General features: G+C 39.0%; 1 protein-coding gene across 1 annotated transcript; it reads left to right on the top strand.

Moving 5' to 3' along the window:
- The first annotated feature begins 10,287 nt into the window (after positions 1-10,287).
- On the top strand, positions 10,288-18,412 carry Ggct (gamma-glutamylcyclotransferase). The gene is made up of 4 exons (XM_026401538.2): positions 10,288-10,573; positions 14,099-14,244; positions 15,803-15,938; positions 17,318-18,412. The coding sequence occupies exons 1-4, from the start codon at positions 10,433-10,435 to the stop codon at positions 17,465-17,467; spliced, it is 573 nt and encodes a 190-aa protein (XP_026257323.1). The 5' UTR covers positions 10,288-10,432; the 3' UTR covers positions 17,468-18,412.
- The last annotated feature ends 381 nt before the right edge of the window (positions 18,413-18,793 follow it).

Genomic DNA, 18,793 nt, shown 5'->3' with positions numbered 1-18,793 from the left:
AAGCAGGATGTACTCAAATACTACATCATTTTATATAAAAGATTTGAGATCTGAAAATTTTGTTATCTACAGAGGGTCCTAGAACCAGTCCCCATGGACATCAAGGGTGATTATATTTGTATATTCTAGCTCATTTGATTTCAGAAGCTGTGGTGTATCCAATGTCCCACAGGCCAGACCATGTGGTGTGTCCGATGTCCCACAGGCCAGACTTTCGGAAATACTTCTGTTCAAGTTATTAACTTTTTGTTTTATTTTTTGTAGTGCAGGGGATCTAACCCAGGACCTCATGCATGTGCTTCACCATTGAGCTATACCCCTAATTCTGTTATTCTCAAACACCCCAATTTTTTTGTGGGGATTGTTTTGTTTTGTTTGCCGTTCTGGGAATCAAAACCTTTGTGTATGCTAGGCAAGTGATCTACCACAGAGCTATGCCCTCAACCTCAAAACCTCAATTATTAGTGGAGCACTTGACACTGTAAGAAGTGGACCAGTCCAGGATGGTGACACAAGCCTATAATCCAAGCAACTTGGGAGGCTGAGGCAGGAAGATTGCAAGTTCAAAGCCAACCTCAGCTACTCAGCAAGACCCTAAGAAACTTAGTGAAACCCTGTCCCAAAATAAAAAATAAAAAGGGCTGGGGATGTAGCTCAGAGGTTAAGCAGCCTTGAGTTCAATCCCCGGTACCAATAAATAAAGTCATTAAAAAAGAAGAAGAGGAAGAGGAATAAAAAGGAGAAAGAAAAGGAGAAGACCCAGGGAAGGAGCATATCAGTAGTGGCTGATAAATGGAGGAGTGGGATAACTGAGTTAAATGGTGGTTCCATTCCAAGTTTTCTGAGGAATCTCCATGCTGTTTTCCATAGTGGTTGCACCAACTTGCAGTCCCACCAGCAATGTATGAGTTTACCTGTTTCCCCACATCCTCGCCAACACTTATTGTTACTTGTATTCTTGATAATTGCCATTCTGACTGGAGTGTGATGGACTTCATTCCCTTTATGGTTAAATCATATTCCACTGTATTTATGTACCATAATTTGTTTATTCATTCATCCTCAATAAGCATTTGCACCTTTAGGCTATTGTGAATAGACCTACTATGAAGATTTGTTTTCAATACTATGAGCATTTGTTTTCCAATTCATTTGGAGATAAACCCAGGTGGAATTGCTGAGACACAGAAATAAAGTTCTGTTTTGTTTTTGCTTTTTTTAAGAAATTAACTTTTGCCACTACAATTTTGTGACATCCTAAGGCAACTCCAATCATTTATGATTTAGTTAGCTTGAGACATAATTTTTAATAGATATAAAACATACCACCTTCAAAGTCTTTTTTTTTTTTGGTACTAGGGATTGAACTTGGGGGCACTTGATCACTGAATCACATCCCCAGCCCTATTTTGTATTTTATTTAGAGATAGGGTCTCACTGAGTTGCTTAGCACCTTGCCATTGCTGAGTCTGGGTTTGAATTTGAGATCCTCCCGCCTCAGCCTTCGGAGCCTGGGATTACAGGCGTGGGCCACCACGCCCAGCTCTTCAAGAAGCTTTGAGAGAATAACTCGCTGAAGCTAGTTTCTTCTTGCTACACGAAACATATTTGCTTCTCCCACGAGGAACTACTCATTATCAGTGAGTCATTCGTTTCTTTATTCTGTTGTCTTCTCTGCCAATAAGAGTCTAACAAAGACAGTAAGTAGAGATGTCTTTTGTATTCATGTGAAGGCAGAAAATAAAGGAGAAAAGGTAACACCAGAACTGGGTCAGCTATTCCGAAAAGCTCCAGAAACATCCAAACTCTTTTTTAAATAGTCAATTAAAGTGCTTCATTTAAGCTCTGTATCTCTGAGAATAGTTAATTATTAATATCATTGAATACACTGGCAACATGAAACACAAGCATATTAATTAAGCAGAAACCCTCAAGCATAGTTCTCACTTTCCATAAACATTTTCAAAGTCTTCAACTGGGCCTCATTCCAAATCCATTCTTTTAATGAAGGTATTAAAAAGCTCTTGACTCTTATCTAATTATTATACGTGATATTAAGAATTGACTGGGTTTAAATTTCTAAGAAGAATGTGGTCTATACTCAAGAGAAGCATGGGGCTTTTTCATTTAAGTAAAATCTAAATTTTTGTTTAGAAAGTATTATTAACAATAGATAGCAATATTGCAATAGATACATGCAGCAAAAATTTTCTTTTACATTGTAATTTCAACTGAGTTTAAAGTTTTGTAAATACCATGAGTACATAAGTTAAGGAAATAAATGTGACGGATGGTGATGCAGTTTGTCAGACATGGACAAGTATTAATCTTGAGACTGGTACATCATTATCTAACATGGCCATGGTAATGACATAGGATTGCTGAGTTGTGTTTCCAGGAACTTCTGGAAGTGACAGTGGAGTTAGCAGCGGGATCTAGACCATATACACATTGTCCTAGAACACGCATTCCTCTCCTAACCCAAACTGGGAAAATTCTGGTTCTTACATTCATAGACATCTCAATGGGCAAAGAGAGAATGTGCCTTTCAGATTTTGAACGTGAGATTCTGAAACTGCAGGCCTCTCAGGGTAAAACGGATCTCTTCCATGCAGAAGTGCTGACGAGGGTCTGCCTTAATTACTGATTGATACATTGAGAGGCAAACTAACTTGATAATGCACTCACGCAACTATTTTCTCTTTGGGAAATTTAGCCATCAACTCTCTTTATCCTCCTCACAGTATATTCTGTGGTGTTTACCAAAAATTCCATAATATTTTAATTTTATTTTTTTTTGGTGGTGGTGGTACTAGAGATGGAACCCAGGCCCTCATATGTGCAAGGTAATGCTCTACCACTGAATTATATTCACAGCTTTTTGTAAAAATTCTATTTTGAAACAAGGTATGACTAAGTTGCTCAGGCTGGCCTTGAACTTGCAATCCTCTACCCTCAGCCTCCTGAGTAGTCAGGATAACAGGCATGCACTACCATGCCTGGCTTTTGCTCTAAATTTTAATAATATATGTATTTTCATAGTGTGTGTACATGTATATATATTTATAGTGTGTATATATATATATATATATTTAAAACAATAGAAGATAAGAATTCATACTCAAGATTATGACAAATAAAATACAGGATAAAAAATAAATAAAAGCATTTGTTCAGCTTGCTTTCCTACTTTCCACCTGTCCAATTTATTTTCCTTCCCTGTGGTGAGCACAGCTAAGTTTACTGCAAACCTTTTCAAAGTATGTAGTTATAGAGATATAAAAGGAGATTATTTTCTAAGCCCTATACAATGAACTATATTGGAACCAATTATCAAGGTCACTCTCAAAACAAGAATACAGATTATCTACCAAACATCCTGAGAAATTGCAGCCTAATAGAATTTTAATACATCCCCTCCTCCAGAACATCGCTGATTTCCTATATTATGGCTTCCTGCATGTACCAGACCCCAGCTAGAAGGATCTATAAATATGAATACCACCATGTCTAATAAAATTTGCTTAGAATGTGATAAAGCACTAATGTAAAATTTTAAATCATAAACCAGAGTTAAAGAATAATTCCTTCTCATTACAGAGAGGCAAACTCTAGAAAAGAGGAAAAAAATCTTAGAGACGAAAGGATTTGGGAGTCGGTGTGAAGTCAGGGAGATTTTGACTTTGGTTCAGGTAATCAGCAAATACTTATTATTCTTCTGTGCTGGGGTGAGCACTATAGGCATATAGAAATAGAAGGTGTGGTCTCTGCTTCCAAAGGGTTTGCCATCTACTGAGAAATCAGCTGGGCAGACAGAATGGAATTACATATGAAGAGCTTGCACAAGAACCTGAATTTGGTAAAGGGATGAATCAAAGTCAGCCTCCAGAGGTTTGGGGGTTGTTTTGTTTGTTTGTTTTTGTTTTTTAGTTGTAGTTGGAAACAACATCTTTATTTTATTTTTATGTGGTGTTGAGGATTGAACCCAGTGCCCTGCACATGCTAGGCAAGCGCTCTACCACTGAGCCACAAACCCAGCCCGTTTGTTTGTTTTTTAACAGAAAGAAGAGACATGACAAAATCAAAGTGGGCAATGTCTTCACTCCCTCCTGGCCTTTCATTTTCATTCCATCACTCCTGCCCCGGCTCAGACTTACATGACCTTGTCCTCTCGTAATGAACTTGTATAAAGCACCCTGCCATCTCCCCAATCTACCCTCTCCCAAGTCATCCTGAACACATACCTACAAGATTGCTTTTCCACAGGGGTAAGAGGGACCCTCTCTGCTTAAAATTAAAACTGACTCTTCTTTGACCACCAAATAGTCTGAACTTTTTGTGAATAATTCAATGTCCTCTCATAAACTATGCTAATATCCTTCCAGACTTGTAGCACATTTCCTAAGATGAACCCTGTACTGTATTCAAATTGAGCTATTCACCATTCCCCAAAACCACCTCTGTGCCAGCCTCTTGTGATTCACATTCTCTCCTTGCCAGCGCCACCTCCCATCCTTTACTCAGCACCCTCCCATCTCCCTAGCCAGTCAGAGGAACCAGCCCTGGAGTGGCTGGTTGCATTCATCGAGGTGTGAGATGACCACACCAGGGAGAGGGTGGGGAGTGTGGGAAGAGAGAGGGCGGACACAGATGTAGCAGCCCCCTCCTGGGGCTTGGTGACTGATTACAAGTGGGGTGGGAAGGAGAGAGCTGAGTAAGAGGCAACTCATTTAGGTTTTAAGCAGCAAATGGTGTTCTTAACAATTGCAGGGCCCATGTCCTCGTAGTTATTGGAAGTTAATGTTTATTTCATACTGCCTGTGTAACCCAGGACCATTTGTAATCAACGATGATGTCTACTCTAGTTTACTAATGAATATTTATATATTTATTTTAAATAATGCATGCCTAATAAAACATTTTACTTTGGGAGCTAGAGGTCTTAAAAAAGGTATTGCTAACAGCTAGAGCAGGCACTTGTGGGTGATCAGATTTTTTTCTCCAGCTCCTCTCTGCTTTGGCTGTGTCTGTTTTCCTCACCTATGTTAGTAGAATCATCTTCCTCCACCTCTCCAGCCACAAGTCTAGACTAGCTAGGAGTGTTAAAAGCTATAATTTAAGTGTTCAGAGGGTAACCCAACCCTCTTAGAACCAGGTACAAATTCTCAGGGAGAAAAGCTAGAATTAGCAGGAAAATCTGATCCTTGTGTCCCCTGATTCCTTCTTCTCTAGAAGGAAAATCCACTAAGAAGGTAAATTATAGTTAGAAGACTATTTGGTAAGCAAACATGGAATCAATCACATGTCCAATTCTTCAGCAAGTCTGTTCTGCTTTCTGCTTTACCATAAAAGAGAATTCCAAATGAGTCCTCTTCTTTCCAGCTTCACTCGTGCGTTGTAGTCCAAGCCACCATCCAAAGTTGGCAAAAATGGACTGGGAATGTAGTTCATTGATAGAGCACTTGCCTGCCGTGTTAAAGACTCTGGAACAGATCCTAGAACACAAGAATGAAGTTATCAAACTTTCGCACAGTAGTTTCTCTGTCTCTAACCTATCCTTCGATTCTCCACTTAGTATATAGAATTATTCGGTTGAAGTGTAACTTGGACCCCATCCCTGCCTAAAACACCCCTATAGCTTTTTTTGATCTCTTAGAACACAATCCAGACTCCCTGACATAGCCTTTAGGGAACCACATGACATTGCTCCTGTCAAATCTCTACCTTATTTCAGACCCCCACTCATCTTGTACTGGCCCCTTGACCTCCATTTGTAGCTCAACCTTGTTAAACTCATGCCCCATGTGGACTTATTTTCCTAGTGGAAGAAAATGCATTGATCTGTGAACACAAGTATATGATTTGTCTGCTACAGTTTTCATCGTACATCAACAAATTGGCATTCTGATGTGTACAACCATCTCTTACGAGTCAACTTAGTGTGAATTTACAAATGAGATTGTTTTTCTAAACTCACAGAGCTAAGAGACAGACTCATAAGATCGTCTGTCTATTCCACTAAAATACTACTGCCCCTGACTGACCTATATGTTACTTTACCTTTACTGTACTCAATAAATAAATATACACACTACTACAGCTTTACTGTATCTATACAACCATCTATCAGTTCATCATTATCTTTCCCATAGGATGTATGAAGTGTCCTGGGGGAGGGGTGGCAGTGCCTCTTCTGGAGGAAGAGTTGACAATGGCATTGGCCCTCATTTCTTCACTTACCATGTCTTGGGATTTATTGTCATTCATCATGCTTGGCTAAATGGATTTATAGACAAGTAACTAATTCTCACAAAATGGAAACATGTAGATTCCTGCAAAGAACTAGAAGAGAGCTCCTACTAAATCTGTAAGCACAAATAAAGAAAAAAAGAAAAGGACAGAGCTGACATTTTTCAGACTTCTAGTGCCTCATCACAGTCATTGAGGTGTAAAGATAATGATGTTCTAGTATGATCTGACAGGGTCATCCTAATGTGGAAAATTTTCAGGATTACTTACAATATGAATTTGTACCCAGTATTATTTACAATTAACTTTGACCTACATGTGCATTTTCCTTGAGATTGGCTAATGATTGAATGAAACTATCACAATTAATATGACAGTTAAAAATGTTTTTGTTTTTAAATTTCTATTTTGTGATTATTACTAATGCACTTTATATACTAGCATACTAATATTAAAATATAATAATTATGATATAATACTATTCTATGTGTATTATATTAATGTGCATTAGTATTTTTGTGTGTGTCTGTGAATGCTGAAAAAAATATTTAATGATACAATCAAAAAGACTTTAAGGACCACTAAATTAAGAGATGGCATTTGGAAGAAATCTTCATTATCATGATTATCAAGTGATCAAAGGCTACTCTCCTTATTTAATAATATCCTTTTGTATGACATAAAGATTGTACTTTAAACTGAGTTATTAATAACCACTCCCATCTAGAGCACCAGGGCTTTACAACTGTGGGAAATCTGGGAGTAGCCCCCAGTGGTGACTCTAGAGATAGACTGCATAGCTCAATCTCTGCTTCAGTCATAACTACAACCTGGGCAAGTTAGTTAATTTACTTTGTCTCAGTTTCATTGGTTATAAAATGAGGATAATATTAGCATAGCATAATTTTGCATAGGGCTATTTTGAGGATTAAATGAGCTGATGAAAGAATTTAGGCGAGATCATGCTTTTAGTTAGTGCTCAATGCTGGGTGTGGTGGTGCATCCCTGTAATTCCAGCAATTGTGGAGGCTGAGGCAGGAGGATCCCAAGTTCAAAGCCAGACTAGGCAACTTAATAAGATCCTGTCTTGAAATAAAAAATAAAAAAGGCTGGAGATGTAGTTCAGTGGTAGAGTATCCCTGAGTTCAATCCCTAGTGCCACACACACAAATGAGAATAATAAAGATTAAAAAATAAGTGCTTGGCGAATGATAATATTAATCTGGCTTTAGTTACGTTTGAGAAAACAAACACAAAAATAAAACTAACCTTGCTACCTCTGCCCCTTGCTGGTCAACATGAATCAGTACAGTACACTCTACATGGGTTAGCTAAATAAATGTTTGAGGTAAGAAAAGATTTTTAGTGTTGAATAAAACATCAATGCTTAACTTTAGATTTTTTTTTTTTTTGCAAAATAGTATTGAGAAAAATCAACTGCTGTGAAATTAAGCAATTAGCAAGAAGTACAGAGCAAGAAATTAAATCTTTTAAAATAAATAATACATTCTAGATGTTCAAAAGCAATTTTAAAAGCAGGACATTTTAAATGACAGTGTTCCAAAAGCAGAGACCTTGATAATTTCTGGTGAAATAGAGCATGATTTGCCAAGAAAAGCAATTTTCTCCCTGAAATAACCAAATACATGTTTCAAGATTTGACTTGATATCTGAAGGTAGAAGAAGATATGAATCTTCAGATTTGCAGATTATACAATTATAATGTTATTGCTTATTAAGGGTACACTATAAGCCATGTGCTTTCAATATATCACCTATTTTCATTTCTTTTTAACATGAATATGTTTGGACATAAGAAAAAAAATAATATAGTGAACATCCATATACACGTCACTCCATTTAACACTTTTTAAAAATTTTTTTTTAGTTGTCAGTGGATTATTTATTTATTTATATGTGGTGCTGAGGATCAAATCCAGGGCTTCACACATGCCAAGCAAGCACTTTACCACTGAGCCACAACTCCAGCCCCAATTTAACAGTTTATATTTTTATTTTTATGAATTATTTTAAAATGTTTCATTCTGAATGTCAGTATGCATGCTTAAAATAGACATTTTTCTACATAAGACAACATTATCACACATAATAACAATTGTCTGGTATCATCCAATACCCAGTTCAAATGGAAATATCTTCCCTTGTCCCCCAAATATCTTTTCTTTCTGCTTTGTTAAACCAGAAACAACCAAGGATTCACTGTTGTGTTTGCTTAGTTTCTTAAATCTTTTATAAAGCATGACAGCTTGTTCTCAGCCTTGCCTTTTTAAATTTTTACTGTTTATGGCACTAGGATTGAACCCGGGGGGTGCTCTACCACTGAGCTACATCCTCAGTCACTTTTTACATTTTGATACAGGGTCTCACCAAGTTGCCCAGGCTGGCCTTGAATTTCAGTCCCTCCTGCCTTGGCATCAACTCACTGGGATTACCCCTATCAGCCACCATGACCATGACTTAAAGAGTCAATAGGGTGTCCTATCATTTGTTCTTGGTTTTCCTGATTGTTTTGCATTTGGTGTTATTTGATTCTTCTATGCTGGTAGTTCCTGAGACAGAAAGATGGATGTTAAAGGCTTGATTATGCAGAGGTTAAAGATCTTTGGAAATGATATTTCATGGATGATGCTGGAGCTTCATATTGCAACACATCAGAAAACATAATGGTAGGCTGGTCCACTGTTAGTGATCTGATTGATCTGGGATAAGGTAGGAGGGACCAGATTTCTCCACAGTTGGTTGTTTTTCCAGAGATAATTTGGCACCGTGTAAATATCCCACTCCCTATGGCCCTTCACCAAATGGTTTCGTTGATGACCCTAGCATGAATCAGTTATTTCCTAATAACAATTTTCTATCAATTCTTTTAACTTAGCAGGTTTCTAAAGAGAACTTCTCCTTCATCAAGTGGCGCTATTTGGTTACCCTGAAAAACAGCTGCTACTGGAAAGGCAGATTAAATGTTTATTTTCTTAAATTACCACTTTTCAGATTAAGAATTGGTTTAATAGTGACTATTACAAATTTCAATAAGGATTGTTCCCTGCCTCCTTAATTTGGCTTACTTTTTCAGGGAAAGTGACTTCTGGACATTTAATTTTTTAAATCATTTTACAGTTTGTTGTGGTTATCTTTGATGCTCACTTGTTTAGTTTTGGCCAGTGGGTTGTCCTTTTGAAAGGACTTCTTTTTTTCTTCTTTTCTGCTAAATGTTCCAAGCGTTACTTAACCATTCTCAGCTTCCAAACTGACGTCCGTCATTTCTCCAGGAGCCCCTTTTAACCATGAGTGGTATTCAGAAACCAACATCCAGGCGCTAGGGATAGTCATTACTTCTGGGTCTGAGTTCATATTCTTCATTTCCCCCCCCCCCCACTTCAAAATTAACACAAGTTTTTACTTGAGACAACTTATTTTATGATCCCTATTTTAAAAGGTTACATGGCTAGTAAAGGGCAGCCTCGGGATTTGAACCCAGGCGTTCTTCCTCCAGGAAGGGAGCACCGCATTCAGAGGGCCTTCTTCAGGTGGCAGAGGGTCCTTAGAAAAGGTGTCAGGTTGATGATCAGGGCCGGGTGCGGGAAGCCGCGGGATGAACAGAAAGGTCCCGCGGACTCCAGGAGGACAGTCCGGAGCAAGCTGCCGGGCGAAGGAGCCATCGGGGAGCACCCAGGGCCGCCGTTTCGACTGGATCTGACCAGCGCTCCCCACAGTGCAAAGCCGATCAACCACCAGTTCGCGGTCGCTAGGTGGGAAACGGGTTGCGCGCCGCGACCCTCAGCGGGCGCCACTTGCAATAAACTCCCGCCAATCAGAAGGAGCCTTGAGTAGGGGTCGGGACCATCAGAGGAGCGCATCCAATGAGGAGTCAGCTTCCGGTCGCCTCAGGAGAAAACATTTCAGAGTCCCCGCGGAGGGCGGAGAGGGAGTGGTAGAGTTTGGCCAATCACAGGGAGCGACTCACGTAGGCGGTACGGCAGCCAATCAGAAGAGAGCTCGCTCCGCCGCTCTCGGCACAAGCTTGGAGTCTTCCCCAGCCCCTGGGGGCCAGCGCTGCGGAGACCGGCTTCGGGTCGTTGGCAGCAGCGCCAGGTTCCTGCGGGCTTCTTGCACTCCTGCTTTCCGTCCCCCCGCCCAGGACGGTGCAGGCGTCTGGTGAGATATGGCTAGCTCGTGTTGCGAGGAAGGCGTGGGCCAGGAGGAGGAGAGTTTTCTGTACTTTGCCTATGGCAGCAACCTACTGACGGAGAGGATCCACCACCGAAACCCCTCGGCCACGTTCTGCTGCGTGGCCCGCCTGCAGGTCAGTGGTCCATCCTACCTCTGCGACGGCGGGCGGGTGGTGCACACGGCGGGACCAGGGCTCCCCGAAGGCGCGTCCTCAGGGGTATGCCTGGGCAAAATGGGCCAGGAATGCAGTTCACTCAGAGGCGTGGAAGTCCGGATTTGGGGGGGCTCTGGATCCCGCCTTCACTGCTTTCACGGCCCTGTGCTTGACCCCCGTTAGACTGTGTACCCTTGCAGCAGCATCCTCTCAAGCTGCCCTGAGCTTTCTCCCTCTTGACGTTTCCACTACTGCTGTTCACTGCATAGCTTTGGCCCCTTCTGTCTTCTCCACTTAGGGACATCCTCATAGAGCTCATTCAGTTAATACTTTACAGAAGCCTTCTCTGACCCGAGACAGAGAATTAGTTGTTTTGTTACATGGTGTTGTAAAAATCTATTTACCTGTTTTTCTCTCCTGATCTAGGAGGTCCTGAAAGTTGGAACCCTGTCTTCATACTAACAGCTGTGTTCAGTTAGGTCAAGTGACTGGATGAACTTTAACCAACCTTGGTAAATCATTGTTCTTCAAAGGACCTTAGGAGACAGTACATTTCATTCATTCAGCACCTGTTCTTCTGGCACTGAACGCTGAGGATACAAAGATAATTGAGTAATACAAAGATAATTGAGTAATGTTACTGCTTTGAGGACCTCCTGATCTATAGGAGACAGGTGCATATTATGTGCAAAACATTTTTGACAGTGTTGAGCTAAACAAGCATGATCTTTGCTAACCTCGTCAGAGTTCTTAGTTGCAAGCAACAGAAATAGGCTGATTTAAGCAAAAAAAAAAGAGAGAGAAAAAAAAGTGTTGAAAGGCTGCTGGAGAGCTCACAGAATGACTAGAAAGGCAGGAGTACAAAGCTGACAAAAGAGACAGACATAAAGGGAGGTGCGGCCCCCTCTGATAGACAACAGAACCAGCGCAGGCAGCCACTGTTGCGCCTTTGCTGAACTTGTAAATATGGATGCTGTGTGTTGCATCACCACCTGCGCGGTACCCAACCACTGTACTGCAACCCAGAATTTCCCAAAACTCACACCACTAGGGTGGAGTCCCTGTCCACCCTGAATGTTAGCTTCTAATTCAAAGCCCCAGGTTGGTGTCCTGATTGGCTTAAGTCTTGGCTGCAGATCTGTGACTGACCACCTTACTTTTGAAGCTTCAAAAGTGGTATTCAGTCTTTGGTACCTCATACCCCAAACTCATAAAATATGGAACATCTCAAATGTGGAAAGAGAGTTCAAATGCTATAGTCAGAGCAGGAGGAAGTAATATTAAGGAAGAGCTATTCAGTTACGAGTATGATCAGTCTTAAGAAGGAGATATTCAGGGCTGGGGGTGTAGGTCTGTGGTAGTGTGCTTGCCTAACATGCATGAGGCCCTGGGTTCAATCTCCAGCAGCACATATACACACACATGCAGACTTTCAAGGTCTAACAGAATATATAACCAGAGGACCTGTCCTACCCAGGATGTTCAGGAAAGCCCTCCCTTTTTAAATATGTGACTTTTAAGCTAAGGCCTAAATGATTGGGGAGGTGGAGAGAAAATAGAAGAACATGTACAAAGGACCTGAGGAAAGAAGAAGTATGGGACTAGAGGAATAGGAAAGGACAACATCCTAACAGGACCACAGAGGCCTAATAAGATTTTGGACTGTATCTCAAAATCAATGAGAAGACCCATCGCAGAATGGAAGCAAATGAAAGATCATATTTACATCTTTGAAAGTTCATCCTGGTCACTATGGAAAATGAGTTTAAAGGGGGATAAGAGTGGAAGGTCAGGAAGTTTTTACATTAGTTCATGCCAAAGATACCAAATGCCACCTTGAATGGATTTGAATAGATTAGAGGGATATTTGGGAGATAAGGTTGTTGACGCTTGGTGATTGAGTCTGAAGACTGTGATATCAAGTAGGACTTGAGTTTTTGCACAAGACCAATGTTGATGATGACAGAGGGAAGAGGAAAATCAAGTTTGGGAGGGAAAAATCTGAACATGCTGAGTTTGAAATGCTTGTCCCAAAGCCAAGTGAACAGAAAAGTACTAGTGGACATCGGTTATCTACATACTATGTACCAGGCCCGGTTCTAAGCACTTTTGAAGCTCAGAGGTGGGCTGGGTTTAAAGATAATCAGTTTATCAGTATGAAAGTCTAATCATTCTGATGGCATTTGAAGCCACTGGAGGTGATGAGATTGTCTTGGGCAGGTTGCTGAATGGATAGAGAAAAGGGCCTATACTGAACCTTGAGAAACCCCAGGGTAGTCAGGGAGGAGTTGGCAAAGGGAATTGAAGAGAGTAAGGAATAGCCTGAAAATGAGAATAGAAGGCAGACAGTTGAGGGTGGTTAGCTATGTCACAAGCAGCTGAGAAGTAGAGCAAGATGAGAAATGAGAATGGTCCATTGGATTTAGCAATAGACGACCAATTCCTGGTGTGGGTTGTAATTTTCATCAGATCTCTGATTACCTGTCAGGGATACTTTGCACTGGAACACCCATTATGGCAATTGAAGGTACTGGTCACTTGAACCATCCTTTTTTTCTGAAATGTGTGACACAGTTTTTGAGAAAATAGGCTACAGGGATAAACTATAAATGTGGAAAGGACCTTAGGTTATTATCTATTCCAACCTCTTTCACTTTACTATTAAGGGAATGAATCGCTGAAGAGATGGAAAGAAATCTTCTTAGACTAAACAAGTCAAGTTAGAATTTTCAGTCTTCCCCAGGACTTATCCCCTGATGGCTCATCTCTGATGGAAGCATCTAAACTAGAACCGTGGCTCCATTGCTTATTAGTTGTGAGACCTTAGGCAAGTTGCCTAGTCTTTCTCAGCCAGTTTGTCTTGTTGTAAAATAAGTATAAATAAAGTTTCTGTGGGACAAAAGGAGATGGTCCACATAAAGCTCAGAATATAGTTTATAGTGCCCAATAACTTTCCAGGGTTAACTGCTCCTATGATTTTTGTGGATAAATAAGTACACTTCATGAATATTAGAGTAATGGTCTTGTATACAAATCACCCTCACATGCCAGTTCCCTTAGGATAAATAGAGTGATATAGGCTGGTAGGATACTCTGCAGACATCAAAGTATAACCCCCATGTAGCCATCAGCCTGTTTCTAAGTAAAATTATATATGTGCATGTAAGTAAACTGGGGAGTAATTTGCAAGCAGGTTGTGTTAAGGTAGTGGGGCTATGAGGTTTTTTTCTTAAGTCTTTTTTTTTTCTTTTTTGCATGCAAGATGCCTGTACTTATTCAGCATGTTTCATTTTTTTATGGAAAATATGAAAAAAACATAGTTCTTCAGATCTGTGTCTTTGTGTGTTAATCTCTGTATTTTCCACAGCTGCTTTTATATAGAAGGAACTTAAAGCTTATTGAATCCTTTAATTGCATAGAGTTCAAGGTAAATCGTTTTTATTTTGAGAAGGGAAATGGGGGTTCAAGTGGATATTGATTATATCACTTTGGTTTCCTTTGCAGGATTTTAAACTTGACTTTGGCAATTTCCAAGGCAAAACAAGTCAGAGGTGGCATGGAGGTATAGCTACCGTTTTTCAAAGTCCTGGCGATGAAGTGTGGGGAGTAGTATGGAAAATGAACAAAAGCAATTTAAGTTCTTTGGATGAGTAGGTGACTTCTAATTATAAGTTTAAAATAACTGATTCAGAAGTGAACTGTGTGTAAGCATGTGTATTTGTGTGTTAGTTTTCAAAACCATATTCTACAAATGTATTCTTTACACTTAGAACCAACATAAAAGGTATAATAGTGAGTTTTAAAGAGTGACATTTCTGTTGAGATTTGGGGTGATGTTTGTAATCTCTTATGTAGAAATTTTTTATAAAAATTTATGTTTGTAGTTTCAGATTGTGAAAAGGCATAAAGACTTGTAATTGTTACCTATTTTATTGATTTTTTGAAAGCAAGTAGATTCAGTTTTTGAAAGTATTTTTTTAAAGAGAGAGTGAGAGAGGAGAGAGAGAGAATTTTTTTTAATATTTATTTTTTTTTAGTTCTCGGCAGACACAACATCTTTGTTTGTATGTGGTGCTGAGGATCGAACCCGGGCCGCACGCATGCCAGGCGAGCGCGCTACCGCTTGAGCCACATCCCCAGCCCTAGATTCGGTTTTTGAAGAACAATTCTTGAAGATGAGTCAGTTGAGTCAGTCAGTAATAGCAATTTGTGAAAGCATCTAACAGCATATTAGAAATTTGATACTTGTTATAATAAGAACTCTCAGAGTTGTATGGCAGAGCATTTAAAAGAATTTTTTTTAGTTGTAGATGGACACAATACCTTTATTTTATGTATTCATTTTTATGTAGTGCTAAGGATCAAACCCAGTGCCTCACACATGTGAGGCAAGCACTCTACCACTCCAGCCCTGGCAGAGCAAATACAAAGAGAATGAGTCAAAAGAGTGGACCTTGAGAAGAACATGTTATCTGACATGCTTGATACTGTAACTCACATAAGAACCAGCCATACTCCCTCTGCTCTTCTCTGAATGGATATTCTGCTGTCAGAAAACTTCAGTTAATTTTTTGTAGCCTAGACAACTATGTTTCAGGAGTTTAAAAATGGAAATAGGTACATCTAAGCAAATATTCTAAGATGATTACCACAGATCTGTTGGAAGTATGCCACCTGCAGTTGTTCTTAGGCGACTTGTAGGGATAGGTTCCAGGATTCCTGAGGATTCCAAAATCAAAGAATGTTCAAGTCGCTTATAAAAACTGGTGGAGTATGTGCATACAATCTATGCACATCTTCTGTATAATTTAAATCAACTGCAGATTACTTATAATACCTAATACAATGTAAATGCTATGTAAGTAGTTTTTAATACTATTTTTTATGAAATGACAAGAAAAAAAGTCTGTGTATATTTAGTTCAGACCCAATTTAAAAATATATATATTTTCAATCTGGGGTTGGTTGAATCTGGATGCAGAACCCATGGATACATTGGGCCAACTTATAATATTAAGTCTCAGGCTTTCTAATTGAAACACTAAACTCCTTTCGATGTGGTGGTAGTTATATGTACCACTATATTTCTAACAACATAGGGAGCAACTACATCTGTATAGTTAAGTTGTTAATACTGTATCTGACTTGATTAAAAGTCCTAAATTGCCTGTGTCACATGTGGTTGAAATTTCACTCTTCTGGTTTCAGGCAAGAAGGAGTTAAAAGTGGAATATATGTTGTAATAGAAGTGAAAGTTTCAACTCAAGAAGGGAAAGAAGTAACCTGTCGAAGCTATCTGATGACAAATTATGAGCCTGCTCCCCCATCTCCACAATATAAAAAGGTAAGCTACTTGGACTTTTGGTGAATCCTTTGTAATTTTCACTGAGATAAACTACAGAATATCTTGTTTTTTTTTTTTTTTAAGGTTTTGTGTGTTTACAAAAATGATGGGCAAATTTTAGAATATGGTGCATATTTATGTGTAATGATAGAACTGTTTCTGAAACTGTTCATTAAAAAAAGCCTTTATAAATTTATATAAGTCATAATTCTAGACATGTATTTTCTTTTCTAAAGTAGAAAAGCATATGAATTTTGGGGGGTTGTTTTTTTTTCCTTTTTATGGCACTGGGTTCTAAATCCAGAGTGGTGCTCTTCCACTGTGCTACATCCTAGCACTTTTAATTTTTTGAGACAGCTAAGTTGCTGAAGCTGGCCTTGAACTTGCAGTCCTTATGCCTCAGCTTCCTGAGTATCTGGGATTACAGGTGGTCACCACTGTGCCCGGCTTTTGAGGGTATTTTTATTTTATTTTATTTCTTTAGTTTATATTTTTTTAATATACTTTTAGTTATTGATGGACCTTTATTCATTTGTTTATGTGTGGTGCTGAGAATTGAACCCAATGCCTAGGTGCTCCACCATGGAGCCATAACCCCAGCCCAATGAGTATATTTTTAATAGATTTATTTTATACATGGTTTTTATAATTTTTTTTCTTTCCCCTTCACAAAACAGTGTTTCATGAACACCAGTATTCATTTTTCTGGGGGAAAAACATATTCCCTAATGCTGAACTGTTTTTCAACCCTAGATGGAAAAAGAAAAGTCACTGGGCCTTTTAAAATCAGAGAAATCATAAGACAAGAATGTGGGGCAGAGACCCTGACATGCCTTTTTAGAAACCCAAGTTTAAGTGCTTACTGGCAAGGTCAATTAGAACACGGCACTGTGGAGGGTTAACATAGTTCCCAGACCTAGTCAGGAATGTTCTAGTGTGGATCCTAGAGTTATTATGGATCTTGGTATGGATCTTGTTATGGATCTTGAAAGTTCCACTGGACAGTTGCCTTTCAATTCAAAGCAAGAGTAGACAACGGGATTAAAACGAAAGCTTTATATATTTTTTTTTTTTAGAATTTTTTTTTCTTAAAAGGTTATGTAAATAAACTTTTTGTCTTAATATAAAAATATGTTAAATCCTGTTATTGCATAAAATTGACATTCTGCAAAGATGACTCAAACAGCTTTGAAAACTCCCTATTCATTCCTACTGTGTAAGAGAAATGGTTATATCTCAGTTTTGTTCTGTAATTATTCTGTAGTTACTTGAAAGCTAATATCTCAGACTTTTACAATACAAATGAAGGTGTAGTCTGCTAAATTAAAATGATATTCCTAACTAAAAATCATTTATTTATTTATTTTAACCATTTCTAGGTTATTTGCATGGGTGCAAAAGAAAATGGTTTGCCACTGGAGTATCAAGAGAGATTAAAAGCAATAGAACCAAATGACTATAAAGGAAAGGTCTCAGAAGAAATGGAAGACATTATCAAAAAGGAGGAACAAAAACTCTTTAGAACATAACAGTATATCTAAGAATATTTTATGTACTAATATAAAATATTTGTAACATTTAAGAACAGGGATCTGGGATATCACTGTGTCTCATCTGTTTTCACCAATGTTTGGAAGGGGTACCTCACTTGAGTGATTCTATATTTTCAGACTATAAAAAGCAGCTGGGTTAAGAGTTAGACAAAAAGGGACTATGCAATTCTGGAGTGACAAGTAGATGTGGGTACTCCTGTGGACACTTAAAGCTGTTGTCTTGGGTTGATCTTAAGTGTCCTCTTGCTCTGTGACAAGAATAGATTTACATTCTGCTCAGTGATGGTGCTGGGGAATTGATCTGCTCTGTCTGGGCTTTTAAAAAAAAATCAGTTTAATCAGAGTAAGCAAACTAATGGCAAGTTGATAATAAAATTTTGGAAACTAGAAAGATGGGACACCGTCCTAAGAGGAATAAATGTAGTAGTGGTTTAACCCGTTTTCCCTACCAAAGCACTCCTTTCCATTGTGCTGTTAGACAAATCATCATACGTGCTGGAGCCAGTCTTGGCCATGTGGAGTCTATATGCATGGAGAAGTGCACAGACTCTGGAGCCAAGCAGCCTGGTTCAGTGATCAGTCCCACCACTTTCTAGCTATGAGACTTTAGGTTATTTGATGCTTTGTGACTTACCCATAGAGTAAAGAGTTTCCTCACCCACAGGGTAAGGATAATCAATATTTCAGGATTGTTTGGAGGGACAAGTAAAAACATGTAATAAATTTAGGTCAAAGCCTGGTGATAAATATTAACAGTCATTATTGTCCTCATTTAAATAATTCAGTTTGTACATGGCCATTCTTGGAACAGGATTTTAAAATAGAAGAGTCAGGATTATGAAAGAAGGAATGTTTCAGGGGTAGTTACCATTTGAGTCTTGGCTTATCAAGAAACAGTTAACATTGAAAAAATAAATGGTAACATCACTAAACTTATTTACTGAATAAATAAGGAAAGAAGACTCTCAAATTAAGCGATATTGATTATCAGAAACTCATGTCTGTGTGGTGGGCAGTGAGCTGTCCTTTCACATTTGAATGGGAATGAACTGGGCACAGGAACATAAAATAAAATGTGATTTGTCCTCTTGAGGTAAGGCCCAAATCACCTTCAGGTTGCAGCAGTTATTCTGTAGTGAGCTTGAGCTGTAGACCACAGATAGATGCGATTCATAACTGTCATACCTCATGGTTTTTCATATACCCTCCAGTATTGTGGTTTAACTTCTCCCCAGAAGACCAAGTTTGTCAGCAACCCAGAAACCAGTGACGGTAATGTGGTGAGCAAGGCTCAATTTTGCT

The sequence above is a fragment of the Urocitellus parryii genome, chromosome 3 (assembly GCF_045843805.1).
Source record: "Urocitellus parryii isolate mUroPar1 chromosome 3, mUroPar1.hap1, whole genome shotgun sequence".
Lineage (NCBI taxonomy): Eukaryota > Metazoa > Chordata > Mammalia > Rodentia > Sciuridae > Urocitellus > Urocitellus parryii.
Note: the sequence above shows the minus strand (reverse complement) of the source record. Positions and strands in the feature narration are given on the sequence as shown.

Bases quoted from the DNA above. Each gene is read 5' to 3' on its own strand.
- Ggct (XM_026401538.2), top strand. From the start codon at position 10,433: ATGGCTAGCTCGTGTTGCGAGGAAGGCGTGGGCCAGGAGGAGGAGAGT. The intron at 10,574-14,098 runs GTCAGTGGTCCA...TTTCCTTTGCAG, and splicing joins GCTGCGTGGCCCGCCTGCAG to GATTTTAAACTTGACTTTGG. The intron at 14,245-15,802 runs GTAGGTGACTTC...TTCTGGTTTCAG, and splicing joins AATTTAAGTTCTTTGGATGA to GCAAGAAGGAGTTAAAAGTG.